Here is a 17,728-nt window from a genome sequence, read left to right as displayed (position 1 = left end):
TTTTGAGTTTCGAATCATTTTAATGACTTGCAAATTCAAAAATGAAGATTAAATAAAAAATGATAGGTTTCTCCCTATCCTTGGATACAAAATTGTATACAAATACAAATTAACCTAACTATATAGAATATTGATACTAATCACACAGAAAAAAAATCATCCCAATAAAATTTTAACACACAGTACTGTCATTGTAGGCACTAAGGATAAAAAAATTAATTCAAAAAGCAATCTCAAGCTATACCTAGCAAGTTTGTTGTTAATGGTGATATTATTACTACAATTCCAAAAGTATCTAGTCTGTGTTGTAGCAGCTGGCAAGTCAATCACTGATGTTGCTGGAGTGGGGACCAGGGTTTTCACTGTGGGGGAAAGGAGATACAAACACAGAACGGGGGAAAAGAAGAAACTCACTGGTTTTTAGAGGTTTGTGCTGTGTGCCTGTATGTGTGCACACAGGCTTCTGTATGTGTATTTGAACATATAGCTACATCCTCTCAAATCTCCTGGAAGCAAAAAAAAAATTCCTGTAGCAAGGCGCTCACCTAGCACCTAGATCTTGGTTTCTAAATACCATTCCCCACTGAAACTTCTTGGAGAATTTGCTGATCCAATAACTGAGACATGAAAAGTACAGGTAAACCTGGATCACACTTTTTTTTTTGCCAGGAAGTAAGAAATTCACGAAAACTAATGGAGGCAAGTCAGAAAGACATAGGCGTCAGCTTCACAAGTCTCCCACTAGCTAATTTTGGAAAAATTTGGACTTCAAAATGAATGGCAGGAATAAAACAGTACATTTAAAAATCCATTAGTCCATACAAATTTTAAAAATTAAATTTTTAAAAGGTGTGAATGCAAAAAAAATGAGTCTATCTCAGAAACATACTAACTGAAAAGAAGCTAGACTTAAAATAGATACCATTTGATTCCATTTATATGAAGATCTAGAATAAGCAGTGTTCATGTATACTGATAGAAATTAGATCAGTGGTTGCTTCTGGAGGAGATGGCTTGACTAGAAGGGGAATGAGGGAACTTATGGAAATGTTCTGTCTTCATAGTGGTCTAAGTTGCGTGTGTGTTTATTCATCAAAACTGATTGAACACTTAAGCTATATATGCATCTCACTGTATGTGGATTACATCTCAATTAAAAAGTAATGTTTAAATCTGATGTGGGGAAAAGGGAAAGCTCTTTTTTACAAAATAATGCTAACTAAAAAATGTAACAGAAATAGAAAAATTACTATTTCGTAACAACCATGGTAATAATTGAGAACCGTGAATGAATCCTAAAACCGTTGGCTGAATGTTTGGAGAACAGTATATTCATGCAATCTCAAAAGCATCTCACCAGCAATGACTAATCATTAATTCTCATTATTAATATTATTAAATATTAATATTAATTATTAATTACAAAGGAAATTACAGTGGAGAGATCTGGCAGACACTACCTCAACCAAAGATTAAGCTAATATCAAAAATGGTTTCACTTATAATGGAATCTAAAAAAAAATGAATAAGCAACCAAAAAGCAGAATCAGACCTAGAAATACAGAGAACACACTGGTGATTGCCAGAGGGGAGGCCAGTGGAAGGGTGGGTAAAAATGGGTGAAGGGGAGTGGGTGGTACTGGCTTCCAGTTATGGAATGAATAAGTCACAGGAAAAGAAGGTACAGCATAGGGAAAATAGTCAATGGTATTGTAACAGTGTTGGAGGGTGACAGATGGTAGCTATACTTGTGGTGAGCACACCCTAAGATACAGAGTTGTTCAATCACTGTCTTGTATACCTGAAACATGTAACAATGTGTATCAACTATACTTGAATTAAAATTTTAAAGTAAAAAAATGGGACACACTGAAATCATGTGACTCGTGATAATAATGTTCTGAGAAGGACACATCATATGTAATATTCCTACAAATAATATTAGCCTGAATTCACACATCAGGAACTATCAAGCAAAGTCATTTTGAGAGATATTTGGCAAAATAGTTGACTTACACTCTTTTTAAATGTCAGTGTCATGAAAGGAAAAGAAAAAGACGACTTAAAGTAAAGAAACACGACAACTAAATGCAATGCATGATCCTTGGTTAAATCCTGGATCAATTTTTATAAAATCTATAAAGAACATTATTGGGATGATTAAGAAATTGTGGCTATGGGCTCATAATATTGTATCAATGTGATATTTTACAACTTCACTGTGTGATATATGAGCATGCGGACACGTAATAAATGGAGTATTAATAGGTGACGTGTCATGATGTCTGCAAGAAACTCAAATGGCTTCCAAAAAATACATATCACACACACATGTACATATACATCAAGTGATTGTGTGTATTTCTGAATAATATATACTAGCAAGAGAGAAGAAAGCACGCAAAATGTTAACAATTTGTGAATATTTGAGTGAAATGTTTATGGATTTGAATGAAGGGTTTATGGTTGCTCATTGTACTATTGCAATTTTTCTGTGGGTTTGAATTTTTTTTTTAAGAAAATTGATTTTAAAAAGCAACATTCACTGAACCTTAAAAAGGACCCAAACTTTATAAAAAAGAATCAGGTGATGAAAGAAGTGCCAATCTAACGTAGGAAGAATTTGATCATTTTATTGAACTGAGAATTTGTAAGTTAGAGCAAAACCCCATAAGAACACACCTCATGATAATGACATTTTGAATATAACGTGACTGCCCAGTCAGCTACAAGATCCCTGACACTCCCGACTGCCCCCCTTCTCTTCCTCTATATCACAGTAATGTGATACTTCATTTTACACAATTATATAAAACTACACATTTACATTTTACACAATGACAATGCTCTAATTTAGAGCATGATACCCTCTCAATAAGATGAAACCTAGAAAATCCAGAAATAGAAATGTTTTGGTATTTTATCAGGGCCAGACATGTTGAAATTGCCAAGAGATGAGAGATAGCTGAGTGACATGGAAGGAGCTCAAATAAGACAGAAGGACAGACATGGAAGGCAAGAACAATTTGTCTCTGAGGCCCACATAGCCATGTGTAAAATGAAGTTTAAAATATTCAGTTGGACTAAAGGGTACAGAAATTGAGCATTACCTGGGGTGATAAACCTTGAAAAACTTTACAAGTAAACCTTACAAGTAAATCACACTGAACAGCCTCCTCATTCTCTCACCTTTCAAATGCCAGTTACACCCAAGGGTCCACCAACTCGCTGAAGGCAGACACCTGAGAGTTACCCTAGATCTCTCTCTCTCTCTCACCCTCCACCTCACATGCAATCAGTTACGAAGTCCTATGTATTCTGCCTCCCTGCAATCACTGAAGATTCACATTTTTGACCATGTTCCCAATGGGACTCCTGAAACAGACCACAGATGCATTCCTATGGTACACGATCATTTGTTCAACAGGTCTAAGTATGTTAATATCATTACAACTTTATTTGAGATATAGTGGTGACCTTGGATCCTTGAGTAACAGAAAGGACAAAAGCCAGCCTGGTTCACAGCTGAGGCAGACATCACTAGTCCATTCCCTAAAGTCTGTCTTCCTTTCCTTCCACAGATTTTTGACTGCGCACTTTGCCTCTCAGGATAAATTTCTCAGCCACCCTTGTGGATACATGTGGCCACATGACTGACTTTTGGCAAATGAGATATAAGTAGAAGTATGACTAATTTCCTAGAAAAGTCCTTAAAGGCAAGGATGTTCTTTTTCCCTTTCCCTTTTCCTACTGACTAGAATATAGATGTGCTAGCTGCATCTTGGCTTATGCTGTAGAAACTGTATTTTGAGGATGGAAAATCAACAATACAGAAGGAGCCGGAGTTCCTGATGATCATAAGGTTGCCATTCCAGCTTTGCACTGTGTAAATGAGAGAAACAGACTGTCTCCTTTAAGTCACTGCTATTTTGAGAATCATGCATTCATAGACAACTTCATTCTACCAAATACAACAGCATCTTTTAAAGTTTTGTTACCATCATGATGCCTGTGGTCATGAAGTGAGTAGACAGTTTGATGATGTAAGCCAGATGTCAGCAGCCCTTTCTCTAAAGGGCCAGATAATAAATACTTTAGGCTTTGTGGAACATACAGTTCTCTGTGGCAATTACCCAACTCTCCCACTGGAGCACCAAAGCAGCCATAGAAAATACACTCACGAATAGGCAGGGCTGTGTTCCTGTAAAACTTTATTTTCAAACACATGCAGTAGATATCTTAAATATAGAGAAAAACTGGTGTTTGCCAGAGGGGAGGTGTGTGGGGGGATGAGTGAAATAGGTGAGAGGGGTTAAGAGTACTGAGTATGTACAGAATTGTTTAGTCTATACTATAAACCTGAAACTAATATAACACTGTATACTAATTAGACTGGAATTAAAAAATTTTTAAAGCACGCAGTAGGCCAGATATAGCTTATAGGCTATAGTCTGCTGACCCCTAAACTAACCTTAATGGTATATTTGAAAGTGCTTATTCTACCAGATTCTCCTACCGTCACAGTATTTCATAATTTCACATACACCCCTTTATTAGTTTCCCAGGACTGACATAACAAGCCACCACAAACTAAGTAGCTTAAAGCAACAGAAATGTATTCTCTTGGAGTTCTGGAGGCTAAAGTACAAAACTCAGATTTCAGCAGGGCCCTGTCCTCTCTGAAGACATTAGGGAAAAATCTTTCCTCTTCCTAGATTCTACTGGCTCCCAATAATCCTTGGATTACAGCTGCACCACCTGTCTCTGCCTCTATCTTTGCATGGCCCTTTACTCTGTGTATCTCTGTATCCTCTCTTTTTCTAAGGACATTGGTTTTAGGGCCTGCCCTAAATCCAGTATGATACTATCTCAAGATCCTTAACTAATTACACCTGCAAAGACCGTTATTTCAAAATAAAGTCACATTCCCAGGTTCTGGGTAGACATGAATTTTGGTCAGATATTATTCCATCCCCTACAATCCCCTCATCACAATAATATCTCACACCCCATGACAAATAGGGCAGGAGTACTGTCAAGAGGAATGCAAGGAGTGAACCTGCAGACAGGCCCTTTGTCTGGAAACGTTTGCCCTTAGGAGCACGTGGGTGGCTCAGATGGTTAAGTATCTGCCTTCCGCTCAGGTCATGATCTCCAGGTCCTGGGATCGAGTCCTACATCAGGCTCCCAGCTTAGCAGAGAGTCTGCTTCTCCCTCTCCCTCTGCTTCTTTCCCTGCTTATGTGCTCGCTCTCTCTCTCTCTCTTAAATGAAGAAAAAAAATTCTTAAAAAAAAAAAGGAAATGTTTGTCCTTAGAGCAGTTGTATCTTATTCTTATATTTTTTTGTAACACACAGTATCAGCCAACATGCACCAAAATGTTTCCAAATAGATTCGAACATTCCAATATCCTTAGAAAGAAAGGTATTTTATTGGGTCCATTTGTGTCACTCATATTCGGGATCAGATAGTTAGATGAACACATTTGTTATATAAGTCTAATAGTTCATCTAGGAGAAACATGAAACCAAAATATTTTAATAAAAAGGATAATGAAAGTTTTCATTCAATGAAGGAAATGAACAGTGGCTAAGAAAGAAGACAGATCTAACACAGATCTCATAAAATCTCAGCTTGGTTTTTTTTTTTTGAAGAAATTGACAAACTAATCCTAAAATTCATATAGAAATGCAAAGAGCAAGAATAGACAAAATATTCCCAAAAAAGAACAAAGGTAGAGGAATCACACTCACTGATTTCAAAAATTACTACAAAGCTATTGTCATCTAGACACAATGGTACTGGCATAGGTTAGACGTATAGATCAATAGAACACAACTGAGAGTCCATAAATAAACCCTTATATTTATGATGGTCAATCAATTTTTAGTAAGGGTGTCAAGACAACTCAATAAGGAAAAAAAGAGTCTTTTCAACAAATGATGCTGGAACAGTTGGAATCCACATAACAAAAGAATAAAGTTGGGCCCCTTCCTTACACCATACACAAAAATTAATTCAAAAAGGATCAAAGACCTACTAAACGTAAGATCTGTAGCTATAAAACTTTTTTTAAAAAATGGTAAATAAACAAATGAGAAAAGCCATTTAGTATTAAATCTTTATAACCTTGAATTAGGCAAAGCCTTCCTAGATGCAACACCACAGCCACAGTGACAAAAGAAAAAATAGACAAGTCAGACTTTATCAAAATGTAAAGAGCTTTGTGCTGCCAAGGAAATCATCAAGAAGGTAGAAAGACAAGCCACAGACTGGAAAAAAAAATCTATAAATCATATCTGAAGAAGGACTTATATCTAGAATATGTAAAGATCTACTAGGCTATTGTGGAAAACTTGCAATAAAAAGACAACCTAATCAGGGCACCTGGGTGGCTCAGTTAGTTAAGTGTCTGCCTTTGGCACAGGCCATGATCCCAGAGTCCTGGGATCGAGCCCTGTATCAGGCTCCCTGTTGGTCGTGGTCGGGGGGGGAGTCTGCCTCTCCCTCTCCCTCTGCCCCTTCCCCCTGCCCATGCTCTCTCTTGCTATCTCTGTCTCTCAAATAAATAAGATATTTTTTACAAGACAACCTAATTAAAAATGGGCAAAAAAAATCTGAATGGACACTTCTCCAAAGAAGATATAAAAATGTCTAATAAACACATGAAAAGATACTCGACATCATTAACCACTGAGGAAATGCAAATCAAAAGCACAATGAGATACCACTGCAAAACCTCTTGTATGGCTACAATCAAAATAATAACAAGTGTTGGGGAGGACAGTGGGAGAAACTGAAACCTTCAGGCTGTTGGAAATGTAAAATGGTGCAGCTACTTTGGAAGAGTCTGGCAGTTCTTCAAAATGATAAACATGGAGTTACTACATGACCCAGAAATAGATTTGAACATTCCAATATCCTTATCCAATAACTGGTTAATATCCAAAATATATAAGAATTTCCTACAAGTCAATAGAAAAATAACAAATAACTCAAATTTCTTAATGGGCAAAGGAAAACAGGAAGGAGAGGGTTCAAGATGGCAGCATAGAAAGATCCTGACTCATCTCCTTTCATGGATAAAACAAATCTACACCTACACATGGAATGAAGGAAGCCTAAAGCCAGCAGAAGGAAGGAAATAATAAAAATTAGAGCAGAAATAAATGTTATAGAAACCAAAAAATCAATAGAACAGATCAGTGAAGCCACAAGCTGGCTCTCTGGGGGGAAAAATAGTAAAATTAATAAACCTCTAGCCAGACTTATCAAAAAGAAAAGAGAAAGGACCCAAAAAAATAAAATCACAAACGAGAGAGGAGAAATAACAACCAACACCACAGATACACAAACAATTATCAGAGAATATTATGAAAAACAATATGCCAACAAATTGGACAACCTGGAAGAAATGGATAAATTCCTAGAAACATACAAACTACCAAAATTGAAACAGGAAGAAATAGAAAATTGGAACAGACTGGTAGCGAGTAAAGAAATTGAATCAGTAATCAGAAACTCCCAAGAAAAGTCCAGAGCCAGATGGCTTCATGCGTGAATTCTACCACGCACTTGAAGAGTTAATACCTATTCTTCTCCAACTATTCCAAAAAAAAAAAGAAGAAAGCAAAACTTCCAAATTCATCCTGCGAGGCCATGATTACCCTGATAACAAAACCAAATAAAGACATTATTAAAAAAGAGAACTGCAGGCCAATAAGCCAGATGACCATGGAGAAAAAAAATTCTCAACAAAATACTAGCAAATCAAATCCAAGAATACATTCAAAAAATCATTCACCATGATCAAGTGGGACTTATTCCTGGGCTACAAGGGTGGTTCAATTATTCACAAATCAATCAACATGATACATCACATAATAAAAGAAAGGATAAGAACCATATGATCCTCTCAATAGATGCAGAAAAGGCATTTCACAAAGTACAACATCCATTTATGATGAAAACCCTCAACGAAGTAGGTTTAGAGGGAACATACCTCCACATAATAAAGGCCATATATGAAAAACCCACAGCTAATATCATCCTCAATGGGGAAAAACTGAGAGCTCTTCCTCTACAGTCAGGAACAAGACAGAGATGTCCACTCTCACCGCTATTATTTAACGTAGTACTGAATTCCTGGCCAAAGCAACCCCAGTTGGCTCCCATTATAGCCATTAACCCGGGAAATGAGGGAGAAGCCCCCACATCTATTAGGAGGAACAGTGAGAGTAAGAGTCAGCATTCCCCCCTGCCTTGCTAGGGATGGCCTATGTTTCTTCCAGCAACCTGGTTTTATTTGGAGGAGGCCTATTTGGACAATCACCCAGTATGTCAGGGAGTTTACTGGTCTGGTTACCACCAAACATGTTCTGCAAGAGGGCCTTAGGTCTCGGTCCTGATTTAGGGCCCTGAAAGCCTGGATGGACCTAGGGTACCCATCTATTCTCCCTGTTTCCTACAGGAGAGACCTGATCCCACTGTGGCCATGCAGTGAGTGTTGCAGGAGCTCAATCCTTCCCTAAATTTGCAATCCAAATTGTTTCCAGTGGGTTAAAAGGCACCCCAAGGGAGAGTCCTTGGGAACCGAAAAGACCATCCCTTGCCACGAAGGTCACGTCTTTTTTTACCTTGCCTTGAAGAACCTGCTGTTTAACCCATGGAAAACACTAGAAAAGTTTCACAAGGGGAAATTACCCAGTTTTGCAGTACCCAATCCAGGAGTCCCCGTAGAGAATGGTTTCCCATCTCAAGATCCTGGTAGGAGTTACCCCGTACCTGTAATAGAGAGTGACTGTGAAGGCATCCCTACATACCAGCTCTCCCCTGTGAACCAAGGCGTCCCATGGTTTCCTATCCAAGGTGAAATTGTGGCCTAACATCTTTTTTTTTTTTTTTAAGATTTTATTTATTTATTTGACAGAGAAGAAGCAGGCTCCCAGCAGAGCAGGGAGCCCGATGCGGGGCTCGATCCCAGAACACTGGGATCACGCCCTGAGCCAAAGGCAGACACTTAACAACTGAGCCACCCAGGCGCCCCATAGCATCTTGGGTTGAGGAGGGCTCAAGCCAGTGGGAATAGCTACTCTGACCCATCTGTCACCTGATCCTCCTTTTCTTCTCTGGATTCCCCCCTCCCCCCCCAAAATTTGGCCCAAACATAACGGTTTATCAAGGTTAACAAAGCTTCAGCTTTGGTTCAATTACACTCCCTCACCTTACCCCTGGGCGCTTTTTCTGTCTGTATACCTGAAGTTCCCATCTGCAAGCATGGCCCTGTTGAGGGGTACAGACCCCAAGACTTAGCATCATCATAATTTCGTATTTCTGTTGTTAGAACAAGAAAACCTCAATTACATGACCCATTAAAGTCCCAGCCGCTAATGCAACCAATCGAGGAAATGGGGTTTGTAATTCCCTCCTTAATCCCCAAAGTATTCCCGGGGGAGTAAATGCCCAGGAAATATTCGGCTCCCTCCAACTTAACATATAAAGAGATAGCTCTAATCTTGCTTGCCAATAACTTGTGTTTTGATCCCTGGCCCTAATTAAACCTAAACTGTAGTTAGCAGAAAAACAAAATGAGAAGCAAAATGAAGCAAAGATTCTCTTCCTGACCTAAGTTCTCACAAAAGGCATCTTTAAATGAAAAAAACCTTGTATCTACACAGGCCACACTCTTCCTGAAATGAATCCCTGATTAAAAGGGCATATTATCACTGGACATTGAAAGGGCCCTGCTCTAGGCAAAGTCCCTGATGTGGGAAAAAGCCATTTAAGACAAGCCAACGAACAGGAAGCAGAACGCTGTAGGGTTAGGCCAACATAACCTTCGAGGAAGGTGGATTAACCAAGCCTTTGTCCAGAAGCCTGTCACCTGAGACTTAAGACTGGCGGCCGCACTATTCACCTTTAACTGGCCAACAGATGCCCAGTTTTGCTGTTTATGAGAAGAGGTCATCTCAGGGAGAGACATCTCCCAGGAAAGAAAAGAGTCTGCTTTTACTCACCCTTCGGTGGAAGTGATCCCGGGTTTTGGCACCAAAATGACGCGGGAGAGCTAGGTTCTTATCTCACAGAGTCAAGAATGAATCTCGTGGACAAAGGAGAGTGAGTAAAGCGAAAGAAGTTTGTAAGGTGAAGATACAGAAAAGGCTCTCAACAGTGAGAGGGGTCCCAACAGGGCTGCCAAAGAGGGCCTTTAGGGTTGGTGTTTTATAGAAAGCTAACCAGGGACCTTAAATCCTTTTAACATCTCTGTTGACATCACCATTGAGCAAGGACTAGTGATAACACCTTCAGTGGCCCACCTCCCCCTACGCTCTCGTTATTCTTTGTTGGTCATAAGTGATCATAAAAAAAGACACCCACCCCACGTGCCTAGCACAGGGTGGTCTGGTTTGTTCCCTTATTTCTGGCTCCCCACACCTCCACATTTTTGGGGTTTCTTTGAGACTGATCAGTTGGCCCTTATCTATCCTTCCCCTCCTGTCCCTTATTCCCTGGGAAGAAGCAGGGAGGTCGTTTGAATGAGCAGGCGTACCACCATGCTGCCTAATGTGGCCACTGACTTCCATTGTTTTAGTTAAGAAATAAGCCTTTCTCTTTTCTTGATTCTCTCCTTTTGGAACTCGTAATAGACAAATGTGAGAACATCTCGATCTACTCTCCACATTTTCCTCTCTGCTACATTCTGTTTAATTTCTTCTGGTTTACCTTGCAGTTTGCTGAGTCTCTCTTCAGCACTATCTAATCTGCCTAAAACCCATCTACTGAGTTCTTTATTTCAAAGTTTACCTGCTCCTGGTGTTAACTTGTTCCTTTATCTCTTGTATTCACTGTAAAATGGTGGTTAGATTTAGAAAATTGATCAGATTACTTTTATACATTAATATTTTATAGTCAGTGCTATATACTTTCTTTTCTTTCACATCAAAAGATATATAATGTCCAGTTGACTCACTTTAACTGGTGGTAAGATTAATTGGTGACTCAGGTGGTATTACTCTGCTTTTTATTATAAAGTTCCCATCAATCTTTCAATGATTTTGTTAACCATTGTTGATTTTATTCACCATTTCATTAGTGTTTGCAAAATAAAATGTTTCCTAATTCTGTCATTCCTTATGCATCAATTGTTTGGTCATTCTGAAATGCATTTTGTATCATACTTCATGATATATTGATTTCTTTTATTTTTCAAATTATTGACTTGGTGCCCTAAGACTCCCCAAAAGCAACCAGAGGCTTTACTTTTTTTTAAGATTTTATTTATTTATTTGACAGAGAGAGAGAGAAAGCACCAGCAGGGGATGCAGTTGGCAGAGGGAGAGGGAGAAGCAGGCTCCCCGCTAAGCAAGGAGCCCAACGTGGGACTCGATCCCAGGACTTTGAGATCATGACCAGAGCTGAAGGCAGAAGCCCTACCGACTGAGCCACCCGGGCGTCCCCAGAGGCTTTACTTTAAAGTACCTTAATGAACTCATGGATTTTTATATATTTTATGGTTTTCAATACATTGCAGCCATAATTCTCTTTAGCCTCACATAATTTCATCTTAGTTCAGTGGGAACTCCTTCAGGTTGGCTTTTGACCTGACCCCATTCATCTTTAATAGCTCTCTTGATTACTGACACAAGATGTCCCAAGTTTAACTTACATATTTCCTGCTCCAGACCTGAAGTCAGTGATTTTTCAAGGATCCTTTGTTCCTTTCAGAGAAAAATGGTATATAAATACCACAATCTGGATGCTTGGAACTGATTGATACTGGGTTTGTAGGCTTTCTTGGAAAAACTTTGAGAAAAATAAATCATGAGTTCATACTGTATTCCCAAATTGAATTTAAGATCACAAAGCTTTCACTTTGCTTCTTTGATTTTATTGTTATGGACCGAATTGTGTCCGCCCCCCAAAAAAATTCCTATGTATGTTGAAGCCCTAACCCACAATGTGATGGTATTTGAAGACATGACCTTTAGAAGGTATTTAAGATTAAATGAGGTCAGGGGTACCTGGGTGTCTCAGTTGGTTACGCGTCTTCCTTCAGTCCAGGTCATGACCCCGGGGTCCTAGGATCGACCCCCACATCGGCGCCCCTGCTCAGTGGGGATCCTGCCTCTCCCTCTCCCTCTGCCAGTCCCCTAGCTTGTGTGCTCTCTCTCACTCTGTCAAATAAAAAAATAGAATCTTTTTAAAAATTTAATTAAAATAAAATAAAATAAATAAATGAGGTCATAAGGGTGGGGCCTAATCCAATGAGATTAGTGTTCTTGGAAAAGAAAAAGAAGATGCCAGTCTGCCTGTGCTCTCTCTCCCTGTGCACACACACAGACAGAGGAAAGGCCATTTGAGGACGTAGCAAGAAACTGATCTTGACACTTCCTTGATCTCAGACTTCTAGCCTCCAGAACTGTGAGAAAATAAATTTCTCTTGTTTATGCCATACTTACACACACTCTAACCTCCTCTCTGTCCCCTTGCCTCACATGGCCAATTTCCCAATCACTTCTCCAACCCAATTTCTTTCTTCCATTCCCACTGCTCCAATGTAGGTTTTCACCATCCCCTGACAAAGCATCTTGCCTCCAAGCTCTCCAACCTCTGTTCTCACTTCCACACTCCTACCACAATGATGTTGAAGGCTAGCAAACTACTCATATCTCTCAAAGAGTTCTCATCATTTAGAACAAAAAGTGAGGCCAGGCCCTTAACAAGAAATGCTTCCCAGGTAGAGGCCTATCTCTAACCAACCTCGATCCCTGCCATTCTTTTCCTGACCGCATATCCATGGCAGTATCAGCTTCCTGCTCGTCAGACAGTCTCTCACACCCCGGCACCCCTGCACATGCTCTCTTTTCTGCCTCATGTGCCCTTCCCACATCCCACGTCCCTCTCCTCTCAAGCTATATAGCCCCTGGTCAAGGGCTATGTATTGATCAAGTCTCCTCTCTTCGCAAAATTATGCATTCCTTTTTCAAGGTTCCCATTACCTACAGTTGTTTTACACTTTTTTCTTTACTCACCTGTGCCTACTAGACTGTGGGCTTTTTGAGAGTGGGAGTCTCCTTTGATTCATCTTTTTGCCTAGCGCAGAGTCTAAGAAGTGTTCATACCTGTTTGGTAAGAAAGAAATGAGTGTTGGACAGACTAATGTATGGGAGAATTCTTATTTTCCCAGTCTTCCCTCACCAGTCGCTAAGATGTTTCGGTAGTTAAAGACAATGTACCATACCCATTTTTTGGCCCTCAAATTGTCTGTGCCACTAGCCTATTGTTTTGTTTCTCTTAATTTCCTAATACATCCCCAGTCCTCCCTCTATCTGAGAAGGCGCCATCAAGCAGCCTGCTCATGGCCCATCTAACCTCTTCATAACTGTCACACATATTTATGTGCCAACCGCTGGACTTCTCTCCGTCTCATAGATATTGAGAAATAACACCTAAAATCAAATTGGGCACAAAAACCTACAGAACTTTATCTTTAAAGCCGCTGTGAGGGTAGAATGCTTAAGTCTTATCATTCTGCAGTGTCCGGTGTTTCGGTGTTTGATGAATGAATGAGGTTCCTCTGATTTGGAAGGCCTTGTCCAAGCCTGGGAGCTCAGCGGAAAAAGAGGAAACCGAATGGAATAGTTAAATGAAAGGCCGGAATCCTCTACGCTCCAGTGGCCCCGCGCGTGGAGAAAAGACAGGTACAGGTTTCCCATTTACCCACGGTCAGCGGTTCCCTTTAAGGGGAAGTGGGCGGAGTCGTGCCTTTTCGCCCGCCCCTGGCTGGAAGGACACGCGGCCAATGAGAGGAACCGTCCCGTGCGCAGCGACAGGCGAGGGCGTGACGTCATCCCGCTCCGGCCGACGCTCGGGCCGGCCCTCCGTACAACACGCGCCGGGAAGATAGAGCCGAGAGGTGAGGTCTGTGACGCCGTGCGGTTGCAGGGGTCGAATTCGGAGGAGCGAGACGCCGCCCCCTGAGAGCCTGGAGGCGAGGCGAGTGCCCTGTCCCCGGAGTAGTGCGGGGCGGGAGGGTCAATCACCCCAACCTACCCCAGGCCTGGCCGGATGGACTCAGCATTAACCGATCAAGAAAGCAGCCCCAAGTTGGAGAGGACGCCCCTGCCGTTCCGCCTAGGCCTTGAGTAGCGGGACTTGAGCCTTTGGGGATAGGCACGCCCAGCGGCAGGAAAGAAATAAGGGATGCCAGTAAAGACCCACCTTTTTTAGCGCTATTGAGCGTCTTCTAGGTTAAACCCTCAAAGGGCTCCTGTGAGTAGACCCTGTTCTTATTCCCGTTTTGCACAGGGGGGAATTGAGGCTTAGATTGAAATGACAGCTTTGTAAGCAGTATGAAGGCGAAAGGTTGGGTTAAAAGAAATAGTGAAACGTGTAAGCATCTCCAAAGTGGTGATTCCAGAAGGCCAACAAAAGCGGTTTCTGAGCTTCAGCAGTTCTAGTAACAAAATTCATTTGGTGAGTCATAACGACCAGCATATTAAACTTTGAAATTTGTTTTTCAGGTGACCAAAGCCGCATAATGTCAATAGTTCGTTCATCCGTCCACGCCAAATGGGTCGTGGGGAAGGTGATTGGAACAGCAATGCAAAAAACAGCTAAAGTGAGAGTGACCAGGCTTGTTTTGGATCCCTATTTATTAAAGGTGAGAGATATCCCTTTTTCAGATGGCAATGATAAATCACAGCATGTTATGGGTTCTGAGCAGAGAAACAATTCCCTGTCAGTACAGATGCACTGAGCATCTGCTGCGAACCACACACTGTGCTGATCTAAGGGTATAACAAAGTGAATTGATCATGGATCATTCTCAAATTCTGGGGACACGTCGAGTTAATTTCAACTCAGTCTGATAACTGCTATAGTAATTCTCTGTGCAAAGTACTGGGAGCAGAGAGCAGGACACCTGTTTCTTCCCACATGGCTGAAGGAGAGCATCCTTCAACTAAGAGACATTTGGGCTGAATCTCAGAAAGGCTTTTATCCAAAGGACCAGGTTTGGGGGAGTCATTCAGGCCATGATGAGTGCTTTGTTGAAGTTCTTTTAGCCATTAAAGGGTGTGACATTGTGCAGGAACAAGTGGTTTGGCAAGGTCGGGCCCAGAGCTTGACCCTAAGTTGGCACTGACTGTTGTTGAGTGAATGCAAGAACACTGGGAGCTGGACTGAGAGAGGTCTTGGATGTAGTATTTTTGGATTTCATCCTATAAGCAAAGGAAGGCAGACTTGGAGACATAGGGTGAGGACTGGAGGTAAGGAAGTGGGTAAGAAGGCTATTGCAAAAGTCTAGAACTGGATATAAGGACCTGAACAGTCTTTGGAGCAATGGGAATGGAGTGGGAAAGTAGATTTCAGAAAGAAAAGACAGAGTCCTTGATTTGTTAGATGTGCAAGGAAGGAAGAGGAAAGTGTCAAGGCTGGCTGTGCATTCAAGGTTAGGCACACAGGTAGGTAGAAATGCTCTTTGCTATCTAGGATGAAAAACACAGGAGCAGAGGTGACAGGGTTTTTTGTTTTTTTGTTTATTTGAGAGAGAGAGAGAGAGCGCGCGCGCGCGCGCGCGCGCGCCCAAGTAGGGGGAGGGGCAGAGGGAGAAGCAGACTCCCCACTGAGCAGGAGGCCAGTTGCTGGTTCAATCCCAGGACTCTGGGATCAGGACCTGAGCCGAAAACAGACACTTAACTGACTAAGCCAGCCAGATGCCCCCAGAGGTGACAGAGTTGAGGGAAGGGGGCAGCAGGTGGGTTAGGGAGCAAAATAAAGTGGTCTTTTATTAACAACAACAACAGCAAAAACACAGGAGCAAGCTGAAGAGTGACAGCATGATCATTGGCCTGAGAGTCAGAAGACATTATCTTGAATATTGACTGTTGTTTACTAGCTGTGCCCATTACCCTACTCCAGAGCCTGTTTTCTTATATGTAGAATGAGAATACCTTATGTAGTAAGGTTGTTTATGACCATCTGTGGCTTGTTTGCAGTACTTTGAGCCACACATGGTGCTAAGTGTTTTATGTATATTAGAACATTTGATTCTCTGGATAACTTTAGAGATGCAGATATTGGAGCCTCATTTTATGTTGGGGGAAAAAAAAACTGAGCTTGGAATGATTAAGTGACTTGTCCCAAATCACACAGCTAGTAGCGAAAGTAGCATGTTTATAGGCTGGAGAGAAGGCTCCACTAGGAAGGAAGAGTTTAAATAAGGGTAAAGAAGGATGATGGTTGATAGACAAGGATGCTGCAGGTAATGGGCTGGAAAGCTCAGGGACATGATCCACTCTAGAATTTAGCTGTTTTCCAGAAATTAAGCAGCTAATTTTTGTATTAGAAGCCTCCTTAAGTGTGTACTATCTTTTTTCCCCAAGTCCTTGCTTGTTTTCTGTGCGTTACTTTTTCATATTCTGTACTGTGCTATCAGATCACAGATGGGAACTACTGATTTGTTCCTCCTCCTTTCCACAGTATTTTAATAAGCGAAAAACCTACTTTGCTCACGATGCTCTTCAGCAGTGCACAGTTGGGGATATTGTGCTTCTCAAAGCTCTGCCTGTTGCACGAACAAAGCGTGTGAAACATGAACTGGCCGAGATCATTTTCAAAGTTGGACAAGTCATAGATCCAGTGACCGGAAAACCCTGTGCAGGCACTACCTACCTGGAAAGCCCAGTCAGCTTGGAAACCACCTGCCTAACCAAAAATCTGGAAGAACTCAATAGCTCTTCAGCACAGTGAAGGAGGATTGGGAGAAGGAGCCAAAGGGAAAGATTTATAAATTTGCTTTATGGAAAAAGAAATTTTTCCAAGCTTCATTACAAACTGTCCTATTTCTCTTCTGGTATTTATGGAATAGCTAAAAGTAAATGAAGTAAAGGCCTTGTTAAAATTTTTCATAAAAGTTTAAGGTCATGTTTTAAATTTCCTTTCATTGGACATACGTTCCTATTACAGTAAGTGTGCCTAGCAATCCCCTGTATTGTTTTGTAAGCTCACTGTTTTGGAAGGTATATATTTTTTTCATTCAAAGGAATCTTGAATTTATCTTAGAATCTTTATTTGGGGAGGAAAAATCTTTTGATATAAAACAGATAAGACCTCATTAAGTGATTATTTATTTTTGGTGGCATATATTCAAAGTTAACTTAAACTTTTTTCTCTGATTTAACCAGTTACAAATGGAAATAATCAACAGTCTCATTGGGGTCAGACTTTATCACATTAAAGTCTGTATTCTGAATGTTGACACATAGAAAATAAAACTTGAAGATTGTGTCACTCTTCTTTTATCCTGTATTCTAGTGTAGATTAAATAGGTCTGAGTTCATAAAATCTGATACATTGATGAAGCTTTAGAACTTCTCACACTGTGCAATTGTGTTGGAGAGTTTCAGTTTTGTTGCTGCTTTTTAATAAACGATGAACCTAGATTTTGACCTGAAGAAACATTGAGTTATATATTTCAGTTCCCTGTCTCCTAGAAAGAGACCTGGAGCATATTTCAACCTCAACTAATATGTGTATTGTACAAGCACAGGGTTTCAGTAGTAACCACAAGCACTGCCCACCTACTCAAGGCTCATTATCTAGTAAGTGAAGTATGCACAGCTTCCTTCATAGCAAACAGAAGTACATGGGTGGGGATGAAGTTAGGATAATTTTCCTGGAAGAGACTAGATAGTGCTAGAACTGAATCTTAAAGGAAGAGTCTCCA

General features: G+C 40.7%; 2 protein-coding genes across 3 annotated transcripts in view; one reads left to right on the top strand and one right to left on the bottom strand.

Annotated features, from left to right (window-relative positions):
• SEPTIN14 (septin 14) overlaps positions 1-13,725 on the bottom strand; it is a 135,469-nt gene extending 121,744 nt beyond the window's left edge. The window contains exons 1-2 of the mRNA XM_019806489.2: positions 13,478-13,725; positions 13,032-13,121 (exon numbers count right to left, since the gene is read on the bottom strand). The gene's annotated coding sequence lies outside the window, so the exon portion shown is untranslated. The remainder of the gene's footprint in view (positions 1-13,031; positions 13,122-13,477) is intronic.
• Positions 13,726-13,842: 117 nt separating this feature from the next.
• Positions 13,843-17,460, top strand: MRPS17 (mitochondrial ribosomal protein S17). Of its 2 annotated transcripts, none has more exons than XM_034670065.1 (3): positions 13,843-13,995; positions 14,523-14,662; positions 16,483-17,460. In XM_034670065.1, the coding sequence occupies exons 2-3, from the start codon at positions 14,540-14,542 to the stop codon at positions 16,750-16,752; spliced, it is 393 nt and encodes a 130-aa protein (XP_034525956.1). In that variant the 5' UTR covers positions 13,843-13,995; positions 14,523-14,539; the 3' UTR covers positions 16,753-17,460. The 2 variants fall into 2 exon arrangements, with proteins under 2 accessions (XP_034525956.1, XP_034525957.1); XM_034670066.1 differs by lacking the exon at positions 13,843-13,995 and adding an exon at positions 14,027-14,271.
• The last annotated feature ends 268 nt before the right edge of the window (positions 17,461-17,728 follow it).

Source organism: Ailuropoda melanoleuca, chromosome 10 (genome assembly GCF_002007445.2).
Source record: "Ailuropoda melanoleuca isolate Jingjing chromosome 10, ASM200744v2, whole genome shotgun sequence".
In the NCBI taxonomy this organism is placed as follows: Eukaryota; Metazoa; Chordata; class Mammalia; order Carnivora; family Ursidae; genus Ailuropoda; species Ailuropoda melanoleuca.
This window is presented reverse-complemented; position numbering and strand designations above follow the sequence as displayed.

Bases quoted from the DNA above. Each gene is read 5' to 3' on its own strand.
- MRPS17 (XM_034670065.1), top strand. From the start codon at position 14,540: ATGTCAATAGTTCGTTCATCCGTCCACGCCAAATGGGTCGTGGGGAAG. The intron at 14,663-16,482 runs GTGAGAGATATC...TCCTTTCCACAG, and splicing joins TGGATCCCTATTTATTAAAG to TATTTTAATAAGCGAAAAAC.